This window comes from Cololabis saira, chromosome 11 (assembly GCF_033807715.1).
Source record: "Cololabis saira isolate AMF1-May2022 chromosome 11, fColSai1.1, whole genome shotgun sequence".
NCBI classification, from domain to species: Eukaryota; Metazoa; Chordata; class Actinopteri; order Beloniformes; family Belonidae; genus Cololabis; species Cololabis saira.
In genome coordinates this window covers 13,894,478-13,916,773 of record NC_084597.1, presented here as the reverse complement: position 1 = coordinate 13,916,773, position 22,296 = coordinate 13,894,478, and the positions used below count along the sequence as shown (strand labels likewise).

General features: G+C 41.3%; 1 protein-coding gene across 1 annotated transcript in view; it reads left to right on the top strand.

The window, feature by feature from the left end:
• lamc3 (laminin, gamma 3) overlaps positions 1–1,402 on the top strand; it is a 265,101-nt gene extending 263,699 nt beyond the window's left edge. The window contains exon 28 of the mRNA XM_061733782.1: positions 93–1,402. Coding sequence (XP_061589766.1) covers positions 93–355 — 263 coding nt within the window. The 3' untranslated portion in view covers positions 356–1,402. The remainder of the gene's footprint in view (positions 1–92) is intronic.
• Positions 1,403–22,296: the final 20,894 nt, after the last annotated feature.

Genomic DNA, 22,296 nt, shown 5'->3' with positions numbered 1-22,296 from the left:
GGGCAGCCATTACTGAACAACAGTGTGAAAAACAGATCTTTCTGTGGTTTCTCCTTTCTCCATCTGTCCTTTCTCTTGCATGTTGTGACCAGATGGGAGCGTGCCACTGCACCGATTTGATCAGATCTTAAACGAGACAGCACGCCGTCTGAGCATGCTGCGCGGGAGTGTGGAGAGCCCAACGCTGCGCTCAAAGATCCAGAAGCTGCATTCGGCTGCTAAAGAGCAGCAAAGCCATCTGTCGCTGATGGACCAGGATATACAGGAGATCAGAGAGGAGAAAGATAGTCTTCAGGACATTGCCTTGAACCTGCCTCAGTCCTGCCCCAAGGCCACAGGAGCAGGTAAAGCCTAAAAACTGGAGATCATCAGGATTACAACGTTGATGAAACAGCGGCACATCAGAAAAGGCCTGGGAGGATTTTTTTTTTTTTAAATAAACGCAGCAACAGTCTGGTTTGTTTTTCCAGCTTTAGAAAGCAGTGATATCTTTTTATACAATTCCTCTGTATAACTTTCGCCTCGAGCTACGTTTCCGTTTACCACCACTGTAAAATAACACATACATTTTGGCCAAAAGCCTCGGAGCTCTCTTCTGACTCCCATGGTTTACAGCCGCTCTTCCTCCTCTGACTCACGCCTTTTCCGTACTCTGTGTTTTTTTGTTTTCACACCAATTTTACCAACAGCATTCGAAGTTCAATTTAACCGCGTGTAATAACCAGCCGCTCTGAACTGCTGGAGGTTTAGAATAATGCTGATTTTCCTTTGTGCACTCCCTCTGACTGACACATTCATTTACTATTCAGCTCTTTTTCATCAAGTAGCTTAATTAACAATTAGTCCTCTTGGCCTCAGTGGGTTTCAAGTCAGGCTTTAACAGCAAGCGACCTGCTTTTTTTTATGATTCTTACAGAACCTGCCTCTCAGTTTTTGTGGTTTCTTAATTTTTCACTCTTGAGACACTAACAAAATAATAAACATACATTGTCATGTCATATTTTGCCACACTTTAGGACCCAAACATGAAAAGAAATTCAGTCCAAATATTTGATACTCCACAAGTCTCTGTAAATATTTTACCAATAAGACTGATGAAGGTGATGGTCACCAGAAGAGTCACATTGGTACTGTATTTATTGATCTGATCTGAATCATATCAATCAAGAATCATACAAAAGTCCCTGGCAAACACCTGGAGCTGTACTTTAAACAAATCTAAATATGTTATGAGTATGTTACGTCTTCATTTATTAAACATTACACCATGAACTATACCTGAAATCATTACCTAGCTCAACATTTAAAGCCGGCAGTGAACACTAAGTACACAGCAGGAAAGTGTAAAACTGTAAATGGTGGTGCAACGTGTCAAGGAATGAAATAAACTCTGTCTCTGGAAAATGCGTTTGCTGTTTTTGATTTTTTTTTTTTTTTTAATTTTTACCTTGTCTGCACACATATTAATGGTTAATACCATGCTGTTAAAAACCTAAGATATATATATGTGCATTGTTACTATATCTAATATATATATATATATATATATATATATATATACACATATATATACACGCATACATACACATACAAACCCAGTGGTTTTTTTTTTGGTGGGGGGGGGCGGTGACGTCCGCTGCTAAACCAGGAAGCAAGAAATCATGGAGGCACACATCGAGCACTGGAAATCTGCAACAAAAACCACAAACAAAACACGAAACCAACACGGAACCGACCAAAACACAACCAGCAACCGTCCCATATCTCGAGATCCAATCACAATCTGAGCTAAGCTACCGCGATTAACTAACCCCAAAAACTACAGAGCAAGCATGCAGTTGAACAAGCCAATGTGTATGTCTATTTGTGTGTTTGCACGTATGTATATGTCTGTGTGGCTATATGTGTGTGTATGTGTGTATATCAGGCCACGTTTACACGTAGCCGGGTATTTACAAAAACGGATATTTTCCCCTCTACGTTTTCAAAAAAATCCTCGTTTACACGGACCCGCATGAAAACGCTCTTAACGTCATGCAAGCCAATCAGAATCCTGGAAAAACATCAACAAATGACACGTGTGTAACTTCCAGTTAAGGCTGATTTATGGTTCCGCGTTACATTAACGCAGAGCCTACGGCGTAGGGTACGCGGCGACGCGCACCTACTTTGCGCGTCGCCGCGTACCCTACGCCGTCGATTTAACGCGGAACCATAATTCAGGCTTCATGCTGCTGGCTGACGCGCTCACAGGCTTGAATGAGCAGGAGGCTGGACGGGGGGGGGGGGGGAGTTACTTTTAAGTGTGACTTTAGAATATTAAACAGGTAAAATACAAGAAAATATTGACGGTGGCCAAACTAATTGTAAACACAGGTCGCACACATGACGCTGGTGAGTTTCTGGTGCATAATGTGACGTTCTGAAGCTTAAATCTCCGTTTTCCTCCGTTTAGACGCAAACGGGAAAACGGAGTTTTTGAAAATCTCCACTTTGGCCGGAGTTTTCAGAAATGATCGTTTTTGGTGACTTTGACCTCCGTTTCCGTGTAAACGGACGGCCAAAACGCATGAAAACGCCTCCGTTTTTGTAAATACCCGGCTACGTGTAAACGGGGCCTCAGTGGCACCAGAAGTGGGGGGGCCAGGGGGCCATTGGCCCCCCCCACTTTTCCCTCCTCTCACATTCTTTTTAAAGCCTGATTTATGGTTCCGTGTTAAATCGCCGGCGTGGCCTACGGCGTAGGGTACGCGGCAACGCGCACCGTACGCGTGCGTCGCCGCGTAACCTACGCCGTAGGCTCTGCGTTGGTGAATCACTCCTCAAATGCCCCTATATTGCAACACTTATGGTAAAAAGACATTTAAATCATTCACGCCTATTAGGTAAAACAAATAAGGCAAACATACAACAGGAAGAATGTTTACATTTTAATCCAATCAAAGAACACAAAGAGCCAGTGCATAAGAGAGGAAAATACAGTCAAACAAAACTGAACTTCAGCGTAACATCCCTGACGTCCACAACTCCTTCGGAGCCCGGCCCTTCAGCCCCAGAACCAGTGCAGCGGCAGCCAGAAGAACCCCACAGTAGCAGCTCTGTGCCCCCTGAGACTGTGGAAACTGCCGGCACTGAACAGAAACAGCCTAGTGCTGGCTCCGACTGCATGGAAGATTGTTGTCGTGACTAAGAGACGGGTAAAGCTACACACGCGCACGCGCGCACGCACACACTTACACACTTTTTGGCCCCCGCACTTCTGAAATGAATCCGGCGCCCCTGGTGCATATGTATGTATGTATGTATGTATGTATGTATGTGTATATATCTGTGTGGCCATGCGTATGTATGTATGTATATATGTGTGTGTGCGTGTGTGTATATATCTCTGTGTGTGGCTATGTGTGTGGCTATGTGTGTGTATGTATGTATGTATGTATGTATGTATGTATGTATGTATGTATGTATGTATGTATGTATGTATGTATGTATGTATGTGTGTATGTATGTATGTATGTATGTATGTGTGTGTGTGTGTGTGTGTGTGTGTGTGTGTGTGTGTGTGTGTGTGTGTGTGTGTGTGTGTGTGTGTTTGTGTGATAGTCCTATCAAAGCTCCACCTGAAGTGTAACTATAGTGGAGGAGGGGGGGCGCAACCCTGCCACCCGCGAGACGAGAGGCCGACAAGGAAGAACCCGGAACCCAGGCCACCAGCAACCCCACAGAGGGCGAGATGAGGGCAGGAGGAAACCCACCGCCAGCGAGGCCCGCCCACGCTTCCCCGCCGGCCGTCCAAGTCGACGGGGGCCATCCCTCCAAGCCAGGCCAGGGCCCTACCATACCTCCATGGGCGCCCCCGGTGCCGTCAGAGCCCCCAGACGGAGGGGAGAATGGCCCAACATCTCTCCATTCATACTAACGACATAAGATATAGACACCTGACAATGACACCACCCCGCCACCGCGCCACCGCGCCACCGCGCCTGTCTGCGCACCCCCGGTCAGGGGAGGCCCACCCCCCGGACCCAGATCCACCCCCCCACCCCCCGGCGGACACCACAAAGACCGCGGAGCCCCCACAGACGCAGGGGCACGCGTCCCCCGCCCAGCGACGGCGGACCAAAGCAGCAATGCCCCCCCAGCGCAGACAGCCACCCCCCACCCAGGCAAATGTTGTTCAGTGGAGGCAGACATTATCTCACTACTAATATGATCTGACAGGAGATACCTAAAGTAGTTAATACATAAGCTGGACTTTTGTGTCCAATTCACCAGAATGGTTTTCTTTGCGATACATAAGGCAGTGAGAACCAGGTGTATCCGGTTGGATTCGATTTGAGTATCTCCCAATTTTGAATTCTGTAGTTGATCCATGTGGATAAATCCTCACAAATCTCCGTCCAGAACCTCCGTACCGGTGTACAAAACCATAAAGCATGCATATAATTATCAGTGTTCTCTGTGCACTGTGAGCAGATGTTAGAGGTGACCATCTGGAACATCCTTTGTCCTGTACAGTACATGCTGCAGATACCATATTCCTTGGTCTCTCCATTGAGCAAAGTTTATCATCTTTTTATCATTTTTCAGGATATCTGGGTTGTTCCATATGGGTGTGCGGTCACATGGAAAAAGTGAGACTTTAGCTAGTTTAAGGAATTCCCACCAGGCTGTCAGAGTTGTGCTAATATTAATGCTTTTGAAACATTTATGATGTTTAATGCTAATAAATGGTAACTCTGAGATTTCCAGATCATTGCAAAACACTTGCTCTGAGTCCAGCCATTGACTGTCTAAAGAATGATTTTTCGACCATTTAAAAAAATACTGTGGTTTATTCGCTAGGAAGTAATACTGGAAGTTAGGTAACTCTAAACCTCCACATTCTTTGGATTTTTGTAATGTCTTCAAGCTAATACGTGGTGTTTCATTCTTTAAAAAATTAAATAAAAAAATTAAAATTTTGCAAAACATCTAGAAAACTGATGGTCCAATCCAAAATTGCACAACTTTGTATGTGCTACTAAAAAATAGATAAATAAAATAAAAAAGGTTGAAGTCATAATGGAAGAAATAAAAGTTGCAGTTCCACAATCGAGTCAACTAGTCAATTTCCATTGACCTCCATATAACAAGAGTCCAACGTTGCAGATGAAATATACATATTTACTGCCTGTACACGTGGTTAGGAGCACGGTCTTTTGACTGGCGGCTGGCCTAGCCAAGTCCTACACATAACCCTTCCAGCATACCTGGAAGGGTCGGAAGACAATTCTTAGTTAAGCAGCAGGGAGCTTGTGCTAACTGTGCTGCAAATTATGAATATACTTTCTAATCTACTGCACAGTTGATGACAGCAAAGCATTGGGATGAATGTACTTCTGGTTTAGCAATCATCCTCAGTCAGTAAAGATAAGTGTCATTGACACACGATAATTAAATTTAGATGTAAGACCAGGGAGAGAGAGAGCACAGATGGTGTCGTTAAAGTCATCACTTCATTACAATAGTCATGCAATAAATGATATTTTAGAGAATATTGCATGTATTAATCCAGGTCACCCACTTTCATCAGCTTATAATAAAATTGTGTATTATAAACCTATATAATAAAATTATATGGGCAGAGCTGGTTATATTTTCTGCATGTAGTAAGCCAGAGTAGTAAATCTGCATGAGAATGATACTTTTCACACAAAAATGTTTGCCTTGGAGTTTTTTATTAGGAGAGAAGAACAAGAACAAGCAGGAGCTGTGTTTGTCACAGAGAATCACACGATTTCAGAGTTTTCTGCTCTTCAGTGGAAGTTCAAGAAGTCAGATGGGAGCATCAAGGGAAAACTCACTTCACTTTGATCTTACTATTTTTCGACAGTTACTTTCTCTCCCAAAGCTTCTTCACATGTAATACAGATCTCTAAAAGTTCCTTCAAAGGCAGACAAAGGAGGAAAATTTGAGAGCGAGCACATGGCTAACTGCTGGTGGTAGAGCATGTGTTTTTTTGGCTACACACAAAGCTCCATTTTTAAATGTATGCTGCATTCAAAACAATCTTGTTTCAAAAACGGAAAAGCATTGAGATGGAATCACAAAAGTCATTGTCAGGGAGTTATTAAACTGGTTGGAGGAGATGCAGTGGCAATAAAGTGTGACACCTGCAGAATTACTGTTATCATTTCCCATAAAATAAGATCTGATCTTCATTTACAAAAATAGGCAAACTATGTGCTTATGAAATGTAAGCAGTTATAATTTCTTGTTTTGACTAAAAACATTCATTAAAACATTTGCAGTGCTGGTGGGAAAAAAGAAAAATGAACACTTAGAATAATTACTTCAAGCTAATTGGAGTCGGTTGTTTGCATACCTGAGTTCAAATGAAGAAGTGAGATTGATAGTTTTATTTAGAGCTACTTCAATAAGACATTCAGTGTTTAAATATTCCGTTCATAAGAAGCATCTGCTGATGCGATCCACAGCTTACAAAAAGGACAACTGAAGATGTACAATCAAGATCTGCACAAGTCTCGAGAGGGATACAAAGTGATCTCAAGGGTTTAGGCATCTGTTAGTTAATAGTTGGCCGTGAGGTGAAGAAGAACTCACGAGTAATTGCTAAAGGCTTGAAGACATCACTGGGACATCTCTGTTAATGAAACAACGTGACCAAATATACCAAGGAGGAAGCTGCTGGTTTCCATAAAAGCACAGAAGAACACATGAAGTTTGTCAAAGACCTCAAAGAGTTGACTGCACATTGGCAGCCAGACGTCTTTTTCTTGGTTCTCAAAGAATCAATCTTTATCAAACATTAAAACCAACATTAAAACAGAGAAGGCCAAACCAAAGGTTTCACCTGCCCAAACTCACAATGCAACTACAACCCAGGGAGATTCACAACCCTATTCACATTGATGGATGTATCCGGGATCTTCTGGGAAATTGTGTGATGGGACGGGAAATGCTGAAAAATTGGTTTGATTCCTTTCCATGCACCAATTGTAATAGTGGACCAAACGGCCTGAAAAGATTCATGCAGTGACAACAGCTGCCCCATTGGAGGCAGTACTACCTAAAACGAGCATTGCCCAAGGAGGAAAAAAACATGAGGAATAAGAAAAACAGCTCATTGGGTGACCAGGACCAAAGATGGACATCCAACCCCATCGGACGATTTGTTCACCACAAAAAAAAAATAAAATAATGGACCAACACAAAATTCAAGTCATCTTGGGGTTGTTTTTACTTTGGTGTTCAACCAAAAAAGATTTTTCACACAAAGCTGCAGGAGAGGCAGCCAGCTCTTGTGCTCTATGTCATTTCCTCTCTTCTCTTTGGCATTCTCGCTGTAATCAAACTGCAGCAGGCTTCACCTGTAAGCCATCTGAAAAGCATGTTTGCTTATTTGGTTCTCACCAGAGTTTAAATGAGCTTTCACACATTCAAGAACCAAGTGGACTATCCAAGGAAATGAACTCTGGTCTGTTTAAAATGAACCAAAAAGCTTTGGTGTGAAAGCATCCTTTGAGATGAAAGGTGAAACATCTTCAAGAACCAAGCCGATTGGCCTTCAATTCAAACACTTTATGTTAGCTATGACCTGGATTACTGAGAATTTAAAAGCACCTCAGCAATGTGTAATGATACTCCAGATATGATGACTTTCAGCCGCAGTTGTTCTGGTAGGATACTTAAGCTCTATTTATGCAAAAAGAGCACAGTTTACCAACATCAAAACATCATCCCAATTATAATTTATGGTGGTAGAAGCATCACAATTGGGGCTTGGGGCTTAAATCCGCCGGGATTCAATGGAGTGACCACCAGAGAGCTGCCCAGACATCCTATCAATGCTGAAGCAGTTCTGTAAAGAAGAATTGTTTTTTCTGAATGTTGTGCTGGTCTGAATGCTTGTAAGAAGTCAGTTCTGTCAGAGGAGCTTCAACCAGCTATTACTTCCCCCAGTCTACTTATTGGGTTTAGTGACTGTGTTCAATAAAGACAAAAGAAAGATCATTTTAATTGCGTGCTACCAGATTAGTTTAGATACACAGAATTAGTCTGCTTTGTGATTTAGGTGAAGGTCATGTCATATTTCATGACGAATTAATGTGCAGAACTTTAATTACAAAGAGTTCACATTCTGCTTTGGCCTCTGAAATCAGCATTTTATTATGAAGTTGCTCTGATCAAAGTAAAAATGCTGCCCAGCGTGGGAGGATGCTCAAGGTTTTTAAGTGAAGAGCTGAGCAGAAATATGCAGTGTTCACTTACTTGGAGAGGAAGGGGTAATTGCCAGCCACTCCATGACATACACTCAAGTCTGGATCTGCATTAATACCCCTATCTGTGTTGGATGCATGTATGCTGTCATGTTGGATGGCGCTCACACAGCAACCATGGGCCGACGATTGATTACGCAGAATAACCTTTTTAACACCTTCCCAGCCAAAAGACATCACTGTCAAAACGGCTAATTAAATCTGAAAAACGGTAAATAAATCCACAAGAAGGCAGAGGTCTGATGTTGTCTGAACAGACAACATAAGTGCAAATCCTGAACATCAAAGATGTTTTCTGACACACTGCTGTGCCTCTTGGGACGCTATCCAGGGACGCTAAGCATGTGAGCCCCACCAGCAGCAGCCAAAACATGTTCAATTTTAAAATCCTAAGTCTTGCTCTGCCTTGTGGACTGGGGGTGGGGGGGGTAGAAAATCCAAGAGCAGTCATCTACATCTCTTTTATTTGCTCTGGTATCGCGCAATCTCACAGCGGCTCTGAAAGCGAGCATGCTTTAAGTAGGGTGCACAGATTAAATAGGCTGAAAACAGAGAGGAAAATAAATGTCAGATATGTCACAGAGCAGAGCTTTAAAAATCCCTGCACAAATAACTGCAGAGGGTTTGGTGTGAGTCTCTTACACCGCTTTGGAAATCATGTAAACATAAAGCAAATACCTGCATTTCACTTTGTTGTGTTGTGACAAGAACGCTTTCCAGTGTATGGAAGTGCAATTGTGTGTGACTCTTGCAAAACCTTTTCACAATAATGAATCTAATAAGATCATACATTTGTGTTCTCAAGTTATTAATAGCCATTTTTCAGGAGATCAGACTGAGGCGTGAATAGACTGAAAAGAGATTTCCTTTTGAATTGCAACAAGTGGAATCATCAGAGTGAAAAATGTTTAAAGAAAATCAGTTTTACATGATGAAATATTTGCAACCTCATTTACAGTCACACCACATTGGAACTCTTCCTATACCTTCCCTTTATTTCTCACTGAAGCGGAATATGCTTTCGGTCCTGATGGGAATTTTGAAGCTTTTGAACAAAACCCAGATGAGCTTTATTTTTAAGAGCAAGTCCACGTTTGCATTCCATGGAGGACGAACTTGTTACGAAGAGAAAGCAGACAAGGGTGTAGATCAGAATATCAAAAGCAAGTACACAAAATAGTTTGTGGTAAACAGGATGGATAATGTTCCCGAAATAATCCACAAAGGAATGTAAAAAATAAAATAAAAAAAACAGAGCCTTCCTGAGGCACGGTTGGCTTGTGCTTTATTGTCTGTACCAAACAGACATAGACTCTTTTTTTTTCTTTTTATAATACCTGGGGCATCAAGTCTCTGGATGTGATCTAACAATTTATTGAGATTTCTCAGTTCTTTGAAACCGATGTCTACTTTGGCCGGGAGAGCAATATATTCAGGCAGCAAAACATTGTCTCCTAAATCTACCCAGGATCAGTTTCTGGAAATTCCACCAACACCAGTGGCCGACTGTGCTGCAACAATACCCAAATGAGTATTTCAGCTCAGAGCTCTGTGGTAGATATTACACGTTTTTTTTTTTTTCTTTCCTGCTATTTAGACTCGTGCTATGATGTATTTTGTTGAAATGTGAGCTTTTGGAGCAATTGGAATCGGTCCCTGCTGGTTGCTGGCTGTCATGGTTTTAGGTTTGGTTAGTTTGGTAGTCTTAAGTTTGCTTTGCTTTGTATTACGTCCCTATTACCAAATCCGGCTTGATCATTTACACCTGTGTCTCATCAACCTCTGTGCATGTGTCTGTATATATTTGCTTGCCTTCCCTTCCTGCCTGCCAGTCTGTACTGTGTCATGCCCTGATTTCTATTTATTTCATTGTTTTTTTTTTTTTGTTTTGTTGTTTTGTTTGAGTTTCCTTTTGGGATTTATGGTTTATTGCTGCGTTTTTGGTATCGTTGCCGCTCTAAATCAGTCCATAATTTACAAAACTAAGTCATTTACACAGCTCATATGTTACGTGAGGTACTCATGCGACATATCTTTGGAAAGCTAAGATTCTTGTGATTCCACCGATATAAACCATTTCAGGATATAATCATAGCAGCTGGTACATATCAACACCACAAACAAACAAACATTTGCGCAAATAACGCAACTTACCGCTGAAGCTTCATAGAATACGTCCGGTCAAAAATATGGGTACCTCTAAATGTCAGCTTTCAAAAAATATTGGGGGGTGGGGGGCTTACAGTGGCCATGGAAGCCCAAGATGAATGACTGTGAATGTGCCACCTCCTGGCGCTTCTCGCCAGGAGGTGGAAGGTAGAAGTAGAGCAATCGCAGGCTCGGATCAGGTTCACCTGACGATGTCACCGACGCCTGTGTCCGGTACATGGGGGTATGGCACCAATCTTTAGGCTGCCTTCAGCTTTGGCTGTGGTCGCCGAAGAGGGCTGGCAGTCTTTAAGCGCATCCTCCACGCAGAGGATATATGGGTACTGCTGGGCAAGTTTTTCCTCATGGTGCAGAGAGAGGGCGCTGGACTCAATGTCCTGTCCTTTGCCAGGCATCCTGGGTTATCAATAGGACCTTCTAAATGCTGGTTGGGTGACATCCACACTAAGAGTGCATGTGGGATCCTTGTCCGTTCACCACTGCTTCATTGAAGGCAAGTCAGTGGGTGTTACTGGGTACAGTTCCCACAGCGTGCCAGGAGGTTGCGTCCCTCAGCAATGTGGGATCTGCCTGTTGTCACAGGTCACTTAGTCCCTCCTTGGCACAACAAGATCTTGTGAAACTGGATGTCATCTTAGGTAGGTAATTAAGGTAATTAATCTAAAATGTGCACTTAATCTGGCTGTTTTTAACCAAGATTATGAAAAGAGATTTTTCTTTTTTCCAACAATTTTGTTCCCACTTATAGACTAGCATGTAATTTTTCAAACTTACTTTTTATTTGCAGCAATTCTTATGGATTCATGGTAATGTTTCCAAGAAGATTTCTAGTTTTGAAAATTGGCGTAATTTTGCGATCCTGACATCTTGTATATTAGTCATATCAGGGTTTCTGTCATAGGCGGCACATTTCTGCCGTCGTCAGCTCATTTGGACAATTTAAATTACTTTCAATATTGTTTTAAAGAAAGGAGCTTATACTGGATGACAGTTAATCATAAATTTCCCATCAGGTAAAGTAATGATCAGATAACCATGCAAACAGACAGAAACAATATTACTATTTATTTTTCTTATTACAGATTTATCACTGGGTTTTGTCTCTTATTGCAAATCTCCCTGTCACATCATTTCTCATTTATTTTAAGCTTAAATGGAATTTAATTTAAACTCTGTGAGGTTTGGCTTCACCAAAGTTTTCTCTCCTCTCTTTCTTAAAAGCAGTCATGCAAATATAATTGCACTTGGGGAATAGTTACTTGCATGAGTCTGCCTTAAAGTCTCAAAGGTGGCACAGCTTTTCTTTTTTAAAGTGAGCTTCAACGACACCTTCTGTGTTCCAAAATAAATTCAAAACACCTGTTCATAGCTGTAGGCTTCCACATGTATCACATAGCAGCTAATGTTTATGGAAATATTAATTATTTTAGTTTGACATTTTTTAGGTTTAAGGGTACCCTGAATAAAAAAACGGGGGGGGGGGGGGGGGACTAAGGCAGAAATATTACTTGTTATCACAAACTTGATGTAAAAGCTGATTATTGTTGGGTATTATAGCCTATTTGACATCCTAACTTTTTGTTTTTTGAAACCACTTGATTTATTGTTGAGCTGAAACCTACTGAAGTCAGTTTATAAAAATAAGGTCTTCCAGTTTTTTCGCTAGAAAATATTTGACTTTATAAATAGGTTTGAAAGTCATGAATTAGTTTGATACTTATATCAATTCATTGTCTTGTGCTTACGTACGATCCAGAAGATGCTACGTTCATGATACAGATAGCAGACAATGTCTCAAAACATTGTGGAACAACTTTTGCCACATTAGTTCAGATTCCCTCTTTTTTATTGATTTTTAACAAAACTAAAATATTTTCCACTGACTACACGATACTAGTTAGTAGAAATTTGAAAAAAAAAAAAAAAAGTATTAATGAAAAGCAACACAAAGAAACTTTTTCAACTTTTAGCTCAAGAGGTCCCCCAAGAGGGGAGGGGGAGGCAAATTTGTTTTTGTATAATCTATGATTTAGTCCTACTTGGTTACTCTCTTGTTTTCTCTTCCATTGTTACTTTCCTTCACTGATGATTTTTTCTTAGTCCACTCTTTCATGATGTCTAAGGTCACTCTGCGAGCTAGTTTTATTGTTGTAGATTAGTGGTGTAGTGCCATAAAATGATTCCAAACAATCAAGTCCAAAATTACTGTGTCTGGAGAGAGGTGATGGAAAAATCTAAAAGTAATGGACAATTTCTTCTGATATTTTGGGATAACAAAAACAACTTCTTTACACTGCTTTCATTTTCTTTTGCAGCTTGATTTGTGTAAAATCTGCAGGGTGATGGATGAATCTCTAGTCAAGCTTCATGTGATGAGTTTGTGGCAGAATTCGTGTTCACATTCACAATTCATTAAAATTAATACCAGTAAGGGAAAACCATTTGACACAGATACAGTGAGTGAGTTCAGTCCATAGTTGAGTTTTGAGAGACCTATTATCCTTCCATATTAAAAGTCACTACAACCCTATTCCGAAGAAGTTACATTTCTTTTTAAAAAAGCGATGATTTGCAGATGCCATGAACTCATATTGTATTCCTAATAGAACTTAATCTATATATATTGGATGTTGAAACTGAGACATTTTGTCGTTTTATGAAAATAATTGGCTCATTTTGAATTTGATGACAGTAATACATCCCAAAAGTTGGAATGGGTTGATGTTTGCTGATGTGTAGCTCTTCTCAGCTAAGCGATGTCATTGTGATGAATGCAGTATATGGTTTAGCGTTGTCTTGCAGAAATATGCAAGGCCTCCCTTGAAAGAGACATTGTGTGGATGGAGCATTTGTTCTTCTAAAATTTCTGTGCACTTTGGAGCATTGACGGTGCCTTTCCAGATGTGGAAGCTGCCCACACCAAAGGCACTGATGCAAACCCATACCATATGGTTGCATGCTTTTGAACTAAGCAATAACATGCTGTGTCTGCGGGACACAGTGTCTATGGTTTCCCAAAAATATTTTAAATTTTGATTTGTATGACCACAGAACCGTTTTCTATTTTGCCTCAGATCATTTAAATGAGTTTCTGCCCAGCAATCTGGATCAGGTTCACATGAAAGCTTCTTGTTTGTGTGATAGAAACTTAAGCTGAATCAGTGGGAGTGCAGGGTGAACTGTGTTCACAGAGAGTGATCTGTGGAAGTGTTCCTGAGCTCATGCAGGGATTTCCAGTAGAGAATCATGTCTCTCTTTAAAGCAGAACCTCCTGAGCACCATGCGCACCCACTTTTGACCTTTTGACCTTGTCCCTTGAACATAGAGATTCTACGGAGAAAAATCAACTCAAAACATTTGTATGTGTGTATTATCTGATTTGTGCGTGGTACTTGATTTGTAGGTATTATTTGATTTGTGCGTGGTACTTGATTTGTGAGTATCATGAGATTTGTGCGTGCGTAACTTGCTCGAAATCACAGACAAAACAATCATTACGAATTCAAAAAGCCTCCTACACACACAAATCCTTAAATACACGTGCACAAATTACCTGATACACACGCACAAAACTGTATACGCACAAATGGTTTTGAGAGTAAAAAAAAAAAAAGAAAAAGAAAGCAGCAGATTGCGCCGCGCCCACCGCCAGGTAGGGTGCAGACGCAATGCCGCGGCAGTCTGCGCCCTCTTGCGCGCCGCCGAGCTCGGTGGCAGAGCGGTCCGCTCTTGCGTGGCGGCAGCACATACACAATGAATGGGAAAGCCGGCGGCGGTCGCCGCTTTGCGCCCTCTATGTGAAAGGGGCATAGAGCGCGCAAAGCGCGGCGGTGTGCGAGAAGGCGCCTGCCGCGGCGTTTCGCCACGCCTCCCTGCCCCAATTGAACATTTTTTTATTTCACTGTGCCGCGCTGTGACGACATCTCTGCGCGTCCCCATAGGAGAGAAGGTGGTGGAGGGTGAAAAAAACTTGCGGGTTGTAGATCAGAGATGATCAAGATGGAGAAAGAAATTATTTTGGCTGTGAGTCTGTGTGAGGAGATGTGGTATACGAGACTGCACTCAGAATTGGTCTGATACAGTTGCACAACAGATTTCATATGATGATGTAATTGATGATTTTGCTGCAAAGATGGCTAGAAAAGTCAAGTTCTAGTTTACCACTTTACACCTGTTAAAGGTGAAAGGGTGAAAGAGCAGGTTAAAAAATGCTAAAGTCTGACCACTCAATTCAGATTATGTGAATAAGCCTAAGTGTATTTTTTTATTTATTCATTTTATTGTATTCATTATTTATACATTTGAATGTGTGAAGGATTAGTGTAATTTAAGGACCGCCTCTGCTCTCCAGCGATTTAAACTAACAGTCAAAAAAAACATTGACGGGAGGCCTGAATCAGAGATGAGCTCTTACTTCGTTAGGCACCAGCAGGTTCGATTTGGCTGCAGGCAAGATGAGGCTGACAATAACTGACTTCTGTATTGAGAAAATCGCAAAAAAATACAAATGGATGGGATAACAGTTTTTAGAACAGCCTGCAGCTGTTTAACAAATATAAATAATTTTTAATGTGATCAAGAAAATGCTACATACTGTAGAGCTTATATCGTTTCAAATAAAGAAAAGCTGTCTAATGGTATTCATAGTTAATTAGAAATTAGTTCACTCCAAAATGCTAAATGTCTAATATTTGACACATGAATGGTTAACACCTTCTTCAACCACATAATCCAAACATTCACAATAAAAATGTTTTAGAATTAAAAAAAAAAATAATAATTGTAGCAGCGGCCCAACGAATGCCTTTTTATCCATAGAGTTTTGTCAACACCGATTTGTGGGTAAAATAAATAATTCTTACAGGATTAAAGCCTGTTTGAGTTTTAGAGCAAGCTGTTATTCAGGTATGAATAACCTGAAAGTGCCACTGTTTTTCAAGTACCTCCACAACCGTTTAGTATTAGGGGAAACAAAAGATTTTTGTATTTAAAGAATAAGCCTCTGGGGTGCATATAAAATAAAATCTGTACCCCAAAAGGAAATGTTTGTCCACAGGACATGAACATAGAGTAATAATTTGGAGAATGAAAGGAAATTTGAAACAAGCTTTCAGTATATAGGGGGAAAAAACTACCGGTACATCCCAATAAGTCAGAAAGTAAAACAAGTCCAATATTACTATATGGAACAAAATGAGTCTACATTAATTAAATATCCCAGGCAACTCTGCTGACTCACTGATTGCTGTCGGGTCTGAAGGATGGATTTCACCAAAATATTAACAGTTGTTTTTCTCACTTGCTCTACATCCGGATGAGATATGTTCCAAGGATCCAAAACGGCATTTGAGAAATGAAACACAGCTCTCCTCTGACAGTTTCCACCCCATTTTTTTTTCTACACAAGAAGAAACGCATCTTTCTTGCTCATAAAATTTTCACGATCAGAAAAGCTCAGTGAACCATCACTGGCGCAGGCGAGTTATGAAAAACATGCTGGAGAAGCGTTCGTCTCTGAGTCACCAAATATCCACAGCACACCTTGCAAATTGGCAAAAATTGACTTAGCTCGTAAACAACAAAAGACTGCAATTTCTGTTAAGAGAAAAGAGGAAACTGAGAGGAATGGAAACTGAAGATGGGTTGTTTTTCTCTCCGACAGGTAAGTGCACTTTGTTTTCCAGCATTTATTAGCTGGGATATATCTGTCAGGGGATCTTGTAGAGCTTGAATAACTCCACCTCCGTTTCCTCCTCTAAGGTGAGGAGCTTTCTTTCAAGTTTGTCTGTCAGCATGGCTCTTCGAGTTCATTACACCTAAAAAAGGTATATTTGTGGCTCTGTTACTGATAATTTTTTTGTGCATTGGCTTCTTTGTTTAATTCTGGGATTCCTACCAGGACCACAGTAACATTTGTTCACTATTTGGAGAACAGACAGACCCAACCAAAAGCTTTATTTCCACCTTTTTTCACAAGCATTGCAACCTGGAAGTTTTTTTAGACATTATGGTGAGCGGCTATATGTACAAGCGTAGCTGATGGCCAGTATCTCCAACCAGCTCTGTTGTCTGAGGTTAGTTTAGTCTTTCATTGAGCCTGTTTGTGTAAAGCTACCTAGAATTAAATAACCATTTTCATCAATGACACTATAATTAAAGCCAAAGGATAGACTTTTCTTTTTAAGTATCATGAAGCATAATTACCTTATTAATTAAGTTGTGATAGTACATTCATGCCAGTGAGTGTCATGGTTTACATATTCTGTTGGTCTTGGTTTTTTTCTTGTGTTTTGTTTTGTTGAAGCCTCCTTTCACTCTTTGTTATTTTATTCATTTAGATTTTTCTGTTAGTGTTTGCTTCTGTCAAATTGTTTTTGCCTTAGTGGATTGTTCTCACCTGTGTCTATTTATCATCCTGTTGCTCATCATTTGTCTGCAACTTCAACTCTTGTGCATTTCCTGTGTTAATCACATTTTTCCCAGTGTTTTTGTTTGTTTCTTTTCTTTTTAAATTTCAAACCTCACCTTCATTTGAATCATTCTGCCATGCGATACATGCTTCTCTGTTGATTCAATAATGTATTTGCATAGTGTGGCAGGGTGGAGAGGTTGATGGGACACACGCACCTGTGTCCCATCCGCCTGAGTGGCTGCAGCTCTCCACCCTGCCTGCCTTATAAGGCGGAGCTGGACAGCAGCGAGGGGTCGGAGGAGCTGCTGTGAAGATGCTGATGTGCTTGTGCACTGTGTCCTGGGTGATTTGGAGTAATAAAAGGGTCTGCACTAAAATCCGTGTCCTCTCCATCCTGTCGGTCGGGCCCCCGTGGCACTCACACTGCTACACATAGTAACTACCAATCATGTGTTGGAGGAAAGGGGGTGCATCTGGCTTTTTAGTCTCACACAATCCAGGAAATTGAAAAAAAAAAATCCTTGACTGACCACTGGAGGCTAGCTCAAAAAGCAAGTCACTCTTCATTTACCCTTCAATGTTAAACTAACCACCTTTGCAATAGATATAACAATATTTATAGGCTGGTTAAAAAATTGTTTTAAGTTTCATTCTCATCCACGACGAGTGTAGGGGCGGGGGCGGTAACCTATTGCGTCCCTTCCTGTTTGTTTGTGTAGCAGTGGTGTACTCCTGGCAAGTGGAATCATTAACTCCGTTACATTTACAGTTTCACAGACTCCAATTTGTATAACCTTTTTAATCTAAACTTATTTTTTTGGTAACCTAGCACTGTATGTGGTATTTTTTAATTGAGCACTTGCAGCTTTTGTTTTACTCCTGTATTTGTCCTTCTGGAACTTGAAGACAGTAAGTGTGTAAAGTGTTATGTATTTACAGCTTTGGAGGAGAGGCTCAGTGAGTTAGAGGCCTGGTTCCGCCAACAAGACCATAGTCCAGTAGCGGCGATGGCATGCCAGGCTTAAGTAGCGGGGGACTAGCCCAAAGTAGCTGCTGTTAGCCGTTCCCCTCCAGTTCCCGAGCAATCGGATGGTATGGGTGACGATTCGAAGTAGGGATGCAAATTATCGATTATTTCATTAATTGATAGTTGATAACCTTATCGATCGATCATCGATTAGTTGATAAGCGGCGTTTTTCCCCCATCTGAGATACAAACATAATTTTTTTTGCTTATATAAAATACAAAGGACATTTTAATGTATTCCTTAATCAAATATTTATTTGATACAAAAGTAACAAAAAGACATTTTTGTACCACAAGGAATATAATATAAAGTGCACTTCAAGGCTATTAGTAGTAGCAGCAGCCATAATAGTGTCATTTGTGTCAAGCAAATTTTAAGTTCTAGTTACGTTTTAAGTTAGAGTTTTGGCAGTGTTCAAAATAAAATTATGAGACCTGCTGTATTGGAGCACATTTTCTTTTAGTTAAAACTGTAGCGGGGACAGATGTTTAGAGAAACCTATGTATGTACCGGGTGAAGGCTGATTTATGGTTCCGCGTTACAACAACGCAGAGCCAAGAAGGTCCTGGGTTCGATTCCTGCCGGGGACGCTGTGGGCGCTGAAGTGCGTGTTAGTTCCCCCATGACTTCAGCACCCACACCCTGGGTGGGGTTGGCGAAAGGATCTTTCTGTGTGGAGTTTGTATGTTCTCCCCGTGTTCCCCTGGGTAGCTAGTGTGAGCTACCCTCACAAAAACATGCACACAGTCCTGGGCTATACATGCCCCCTCTGGCCAACCGGGGCGCCAGATGGGGTGGGGAGGATCCGGCCGGAATAACGTGATCCTTCCACGCGCTACGTCCGGCCGGAGAAGCCCCACCCTGTCTGGTGAAAAGATGCGGCCTGCTCACTCCTCAGGTTAAGGAGGAGACCTGAGCTCAGTGCAGGGCCCTCCCAGGGTTGCTAGAGGATGGCAATGCACAGGACTGTTAGGTAGGAGCACTGGGTGATAAAATGGGGACAAAACTGGGATAAAAAAAAAAATTAAAAAAATAAATAAATAAAAAAAAAAAAAGATTAATTGTAATCGTTAATTTTAATCGGGTAATTTCATAACGGCAATTAATCGAAAATCGATTAATTATTAACATCCCTAATTCGAAGGCAATGTAGTTCTAAAGGCACACGGATCACCACCACTTGCTTCATGTCTCTAACCGCTTTTCCCCACTCAGCGACACACCAACTGAGAAGCTGACTTTGGTGATTGGCGCTTCTATTTTGAGACATGTGAGTCCGACTCCAGCGACTGTAGTTAGGTGCAACCCAGGGCCCAGAGCAGGTGACATCAGAGCAAATCCAAAGCTGCTGGCAGAAAAAGAGTAATATTTTTTAATGCATGTTTAAGCATAATTAGGGGTGTAGTCTTTCAATTGATGGTGAGCATAGCCATTGGCGAGCTGTCTTCATATTTAGAGCTAGGCTCTGAATTGACTTGAATTTTGAATTGTGAATGAAGATAAAAACAGAGCATGATCATTCTTAAAAAAAAAAGAAAGAAAGAAAGGGCTTAAATGTGCTGTAACAGAGCAGCTGTGCGTGTGCGTCCCAATGGTGTTCGATCAAAGGCTCCACCAGTCCCCCTTTCAGCTCCTGCTGTAATCATTTGAAATGCTGTTTTGACATCATAAATAATTATGTATAGACAGATTTGTTTAGAATAAATGTGATGTAATGCTTGTTAGCATCATAGATCAGTAAGAGCCTACTCTCTGAGCTAGCCAAGCACTAATAATGTAATTCCAGCTTTCAACCAGTTTTTAGGTGATTTGAGTGTCTCATCTAAGTCAAGCCTAAGAAATCTTGGTGTTGTCTTTGACAAAGACATGTCATTCGAACACCACTCCAAGCAGCTGATGAGGAACTGTTTTTACCATTTAAGGAATATCTCCAAACTGAGAACAGTTGTTTCAAAAACTGATCTTGAGCTAATTATTCATTATTTTGGGTCATCTCGTTTGGACGACTGCAACAGTTTGTTTTCTTGCTTAAACAAGAAGGAACTGTCTCGTCTTCAGCAAGTCCAAAATTCTGCAGCAAGGCTGCTGACTTGCTCTGATAGAAGGACTCACATCTCCCCAATTTTAAAAACCCTTCAATGGCTCCCCATCCCGTTTCGTTTTAACTTTAAAATCCAGCGTTTCCCCTAGAATGTTTTTCTGTTTAGGGTTTTTTCGGTGAATACCACCGGGCCTGGTGGTACCCATCGAAAAAACCCTAAACAGACAAGGCGCGTGGGATGGCATATTGGACATGTGACATGCAGCAATATAACAAAGTATTACATTAAAAATCATTATAGGCCCGGGCCGCTCGGTGGCGCAGTGGGTTAAGCAGCGGCTCATATACTGAGGCTACAGTCCTCCTGCAACGGTCGCAGGTTCGAATCCCGGCCTGCGCACCTTTGCTGCATGTCATCCCCGATCTCTCTCTCTTCCCCCTTTCCTATACAGCTTGAATAAAGGGCCACTAGAGCCCAAAAAAATCTTTAAAAAAAAAAAAAAATCATTGTAGGCCTATATTGCTGAATTACATCACTTCAATGAAATCATTAGGCTTAATCTAACCTTTAACCAAAGTTGCATGGGCCTGAAAGGCTGCAGTGTGGTGGTCTGACCCCATATGAGCATTGAGCACATCTTTTCTATATATTTCAGAGGGGATCTCTATGAAAACCCTCTGGGATGTTCCTCTTTTAACGGGCTGCTTGTGCTGACGGCATATGTGACAAAACATCCCTATTCACAATTGAGATTATATCAGTTAGAAATAGGGCTGTTCGATTTTGCCCAAAAATAAAATCTCGATTTTTTTTCTCTCAAAATCCGATTACGATTATTTTGTGAATTGACAAAAGGCAAAAAAATGATTTCAAATATGCTGTTTTTTTTATTGAAGATTTGCCCCATTGGGCTTTAAAGCGACACTACGTAACTTTTCCACCTTAATATCATATTTCCAGAGTCATTGTGATGGTACATCAACTTCCAACAGGTTTAATGACACCTCTGTCATGGTCTGAGGGGTCTGTATCACCTTCACTGGCACTATGTAACTTTGAGGTGGATGGTAGGAACCCTGCCACACTAAAAAACTACAAATCGTTACGACTTTGACTGCTTTACGGCATACGTCACTTCCCCCTCCTTCCCGATTCGCAGTCGAGACGAAAATGGGCGGGGCTTGGAGCGCAGAGCTCAGCAGAACCTGTTGCTGCGTCGTGGCTGCAGCAGCTCCACACAACAGACGTGGGGAAAAGATCCTAATGATTTCACTTTTCAACGGTTTCCTGCTCGGAGGCAGAACCACGGAGACCAAGTATCTGATATAACAAAGTAAAAGAGTGAAAGAGTCGTCGGCTCGCTTTGGATCGCGGCTGTAACGACCAAACACCGGCTTCCACACAGTAAAGCCTGAATTATGGTTCTGCATTAAATCGACGCAGACCTACGGCGTAGGGTACGTAGCGACGCGCAACGTACGGTGCGTGTCGCCGCGTACCCTACGCCGTAGGCTCTGCGTCGATTTAACGCAGAACCATAAATCAGCCGTAACCACAAACACTCACACAGACCGGGTCGGATCAAAACACAGGTTTTATTCCCCACTTCTCCAGCTAAACGCAGTTGCTGGCCAGCTCTCTGCGGTGCAATTAACCCCAATCTTCAGATAAAACTAGTTTGTTGAGGAAAAAATATTAACTCTTATTTGTAGCTGCAGAGGAAAAAAATAATCTCCCGAGGAAAACAAAAATATTGCTCACGCCTCGGAGCCTCTTCAGCATAATATAGCGGTCAAAAAAAAAGAAAAGAGAAGTAAGAGGGATACAAAACATGTACTGTATGTTGTATTATACAAATTTATTGAAACACATGGGTCTTCAGTAGGGATTTCATATGGATCCAGACCGTTAATAATCATTATTTTCTCCATATACCGCTCCCTGGCTTCCTTGTTTAAGGTATCCCGGTAAATTCCAGTTCCTTTCCAGCAGTTTAACATCTTTTTTTTTGCGTTCCGTCTGTTCAATTGGTGAAACCATGGATCTATAATAATAACGGGTGAAACAGAAAAGCATCCCGTCTTCTATCAAAACAAATGCAGCGACGGGACAGGAGTTTTCCGGCAGTACGCGCTGGTGCTCATGGGAAACGTAGTGTTCTTTCTGCTAAAGCACTACCGCTTTTGTCCAAAAGATGCCGCCAAACTCAGAATAGCTGAAAGTTACGTTGTGCTGCTTTAAGTGCAAACTTTGCTCTTATTAAACCAAAAATGAATGAATTAAGTGCAAAACTCTGTAAAATAAGTTGAAAAAAGTTTTAAAAAATATAATAAAATATAAAGTTTTATCTCTGAAAAAAAAA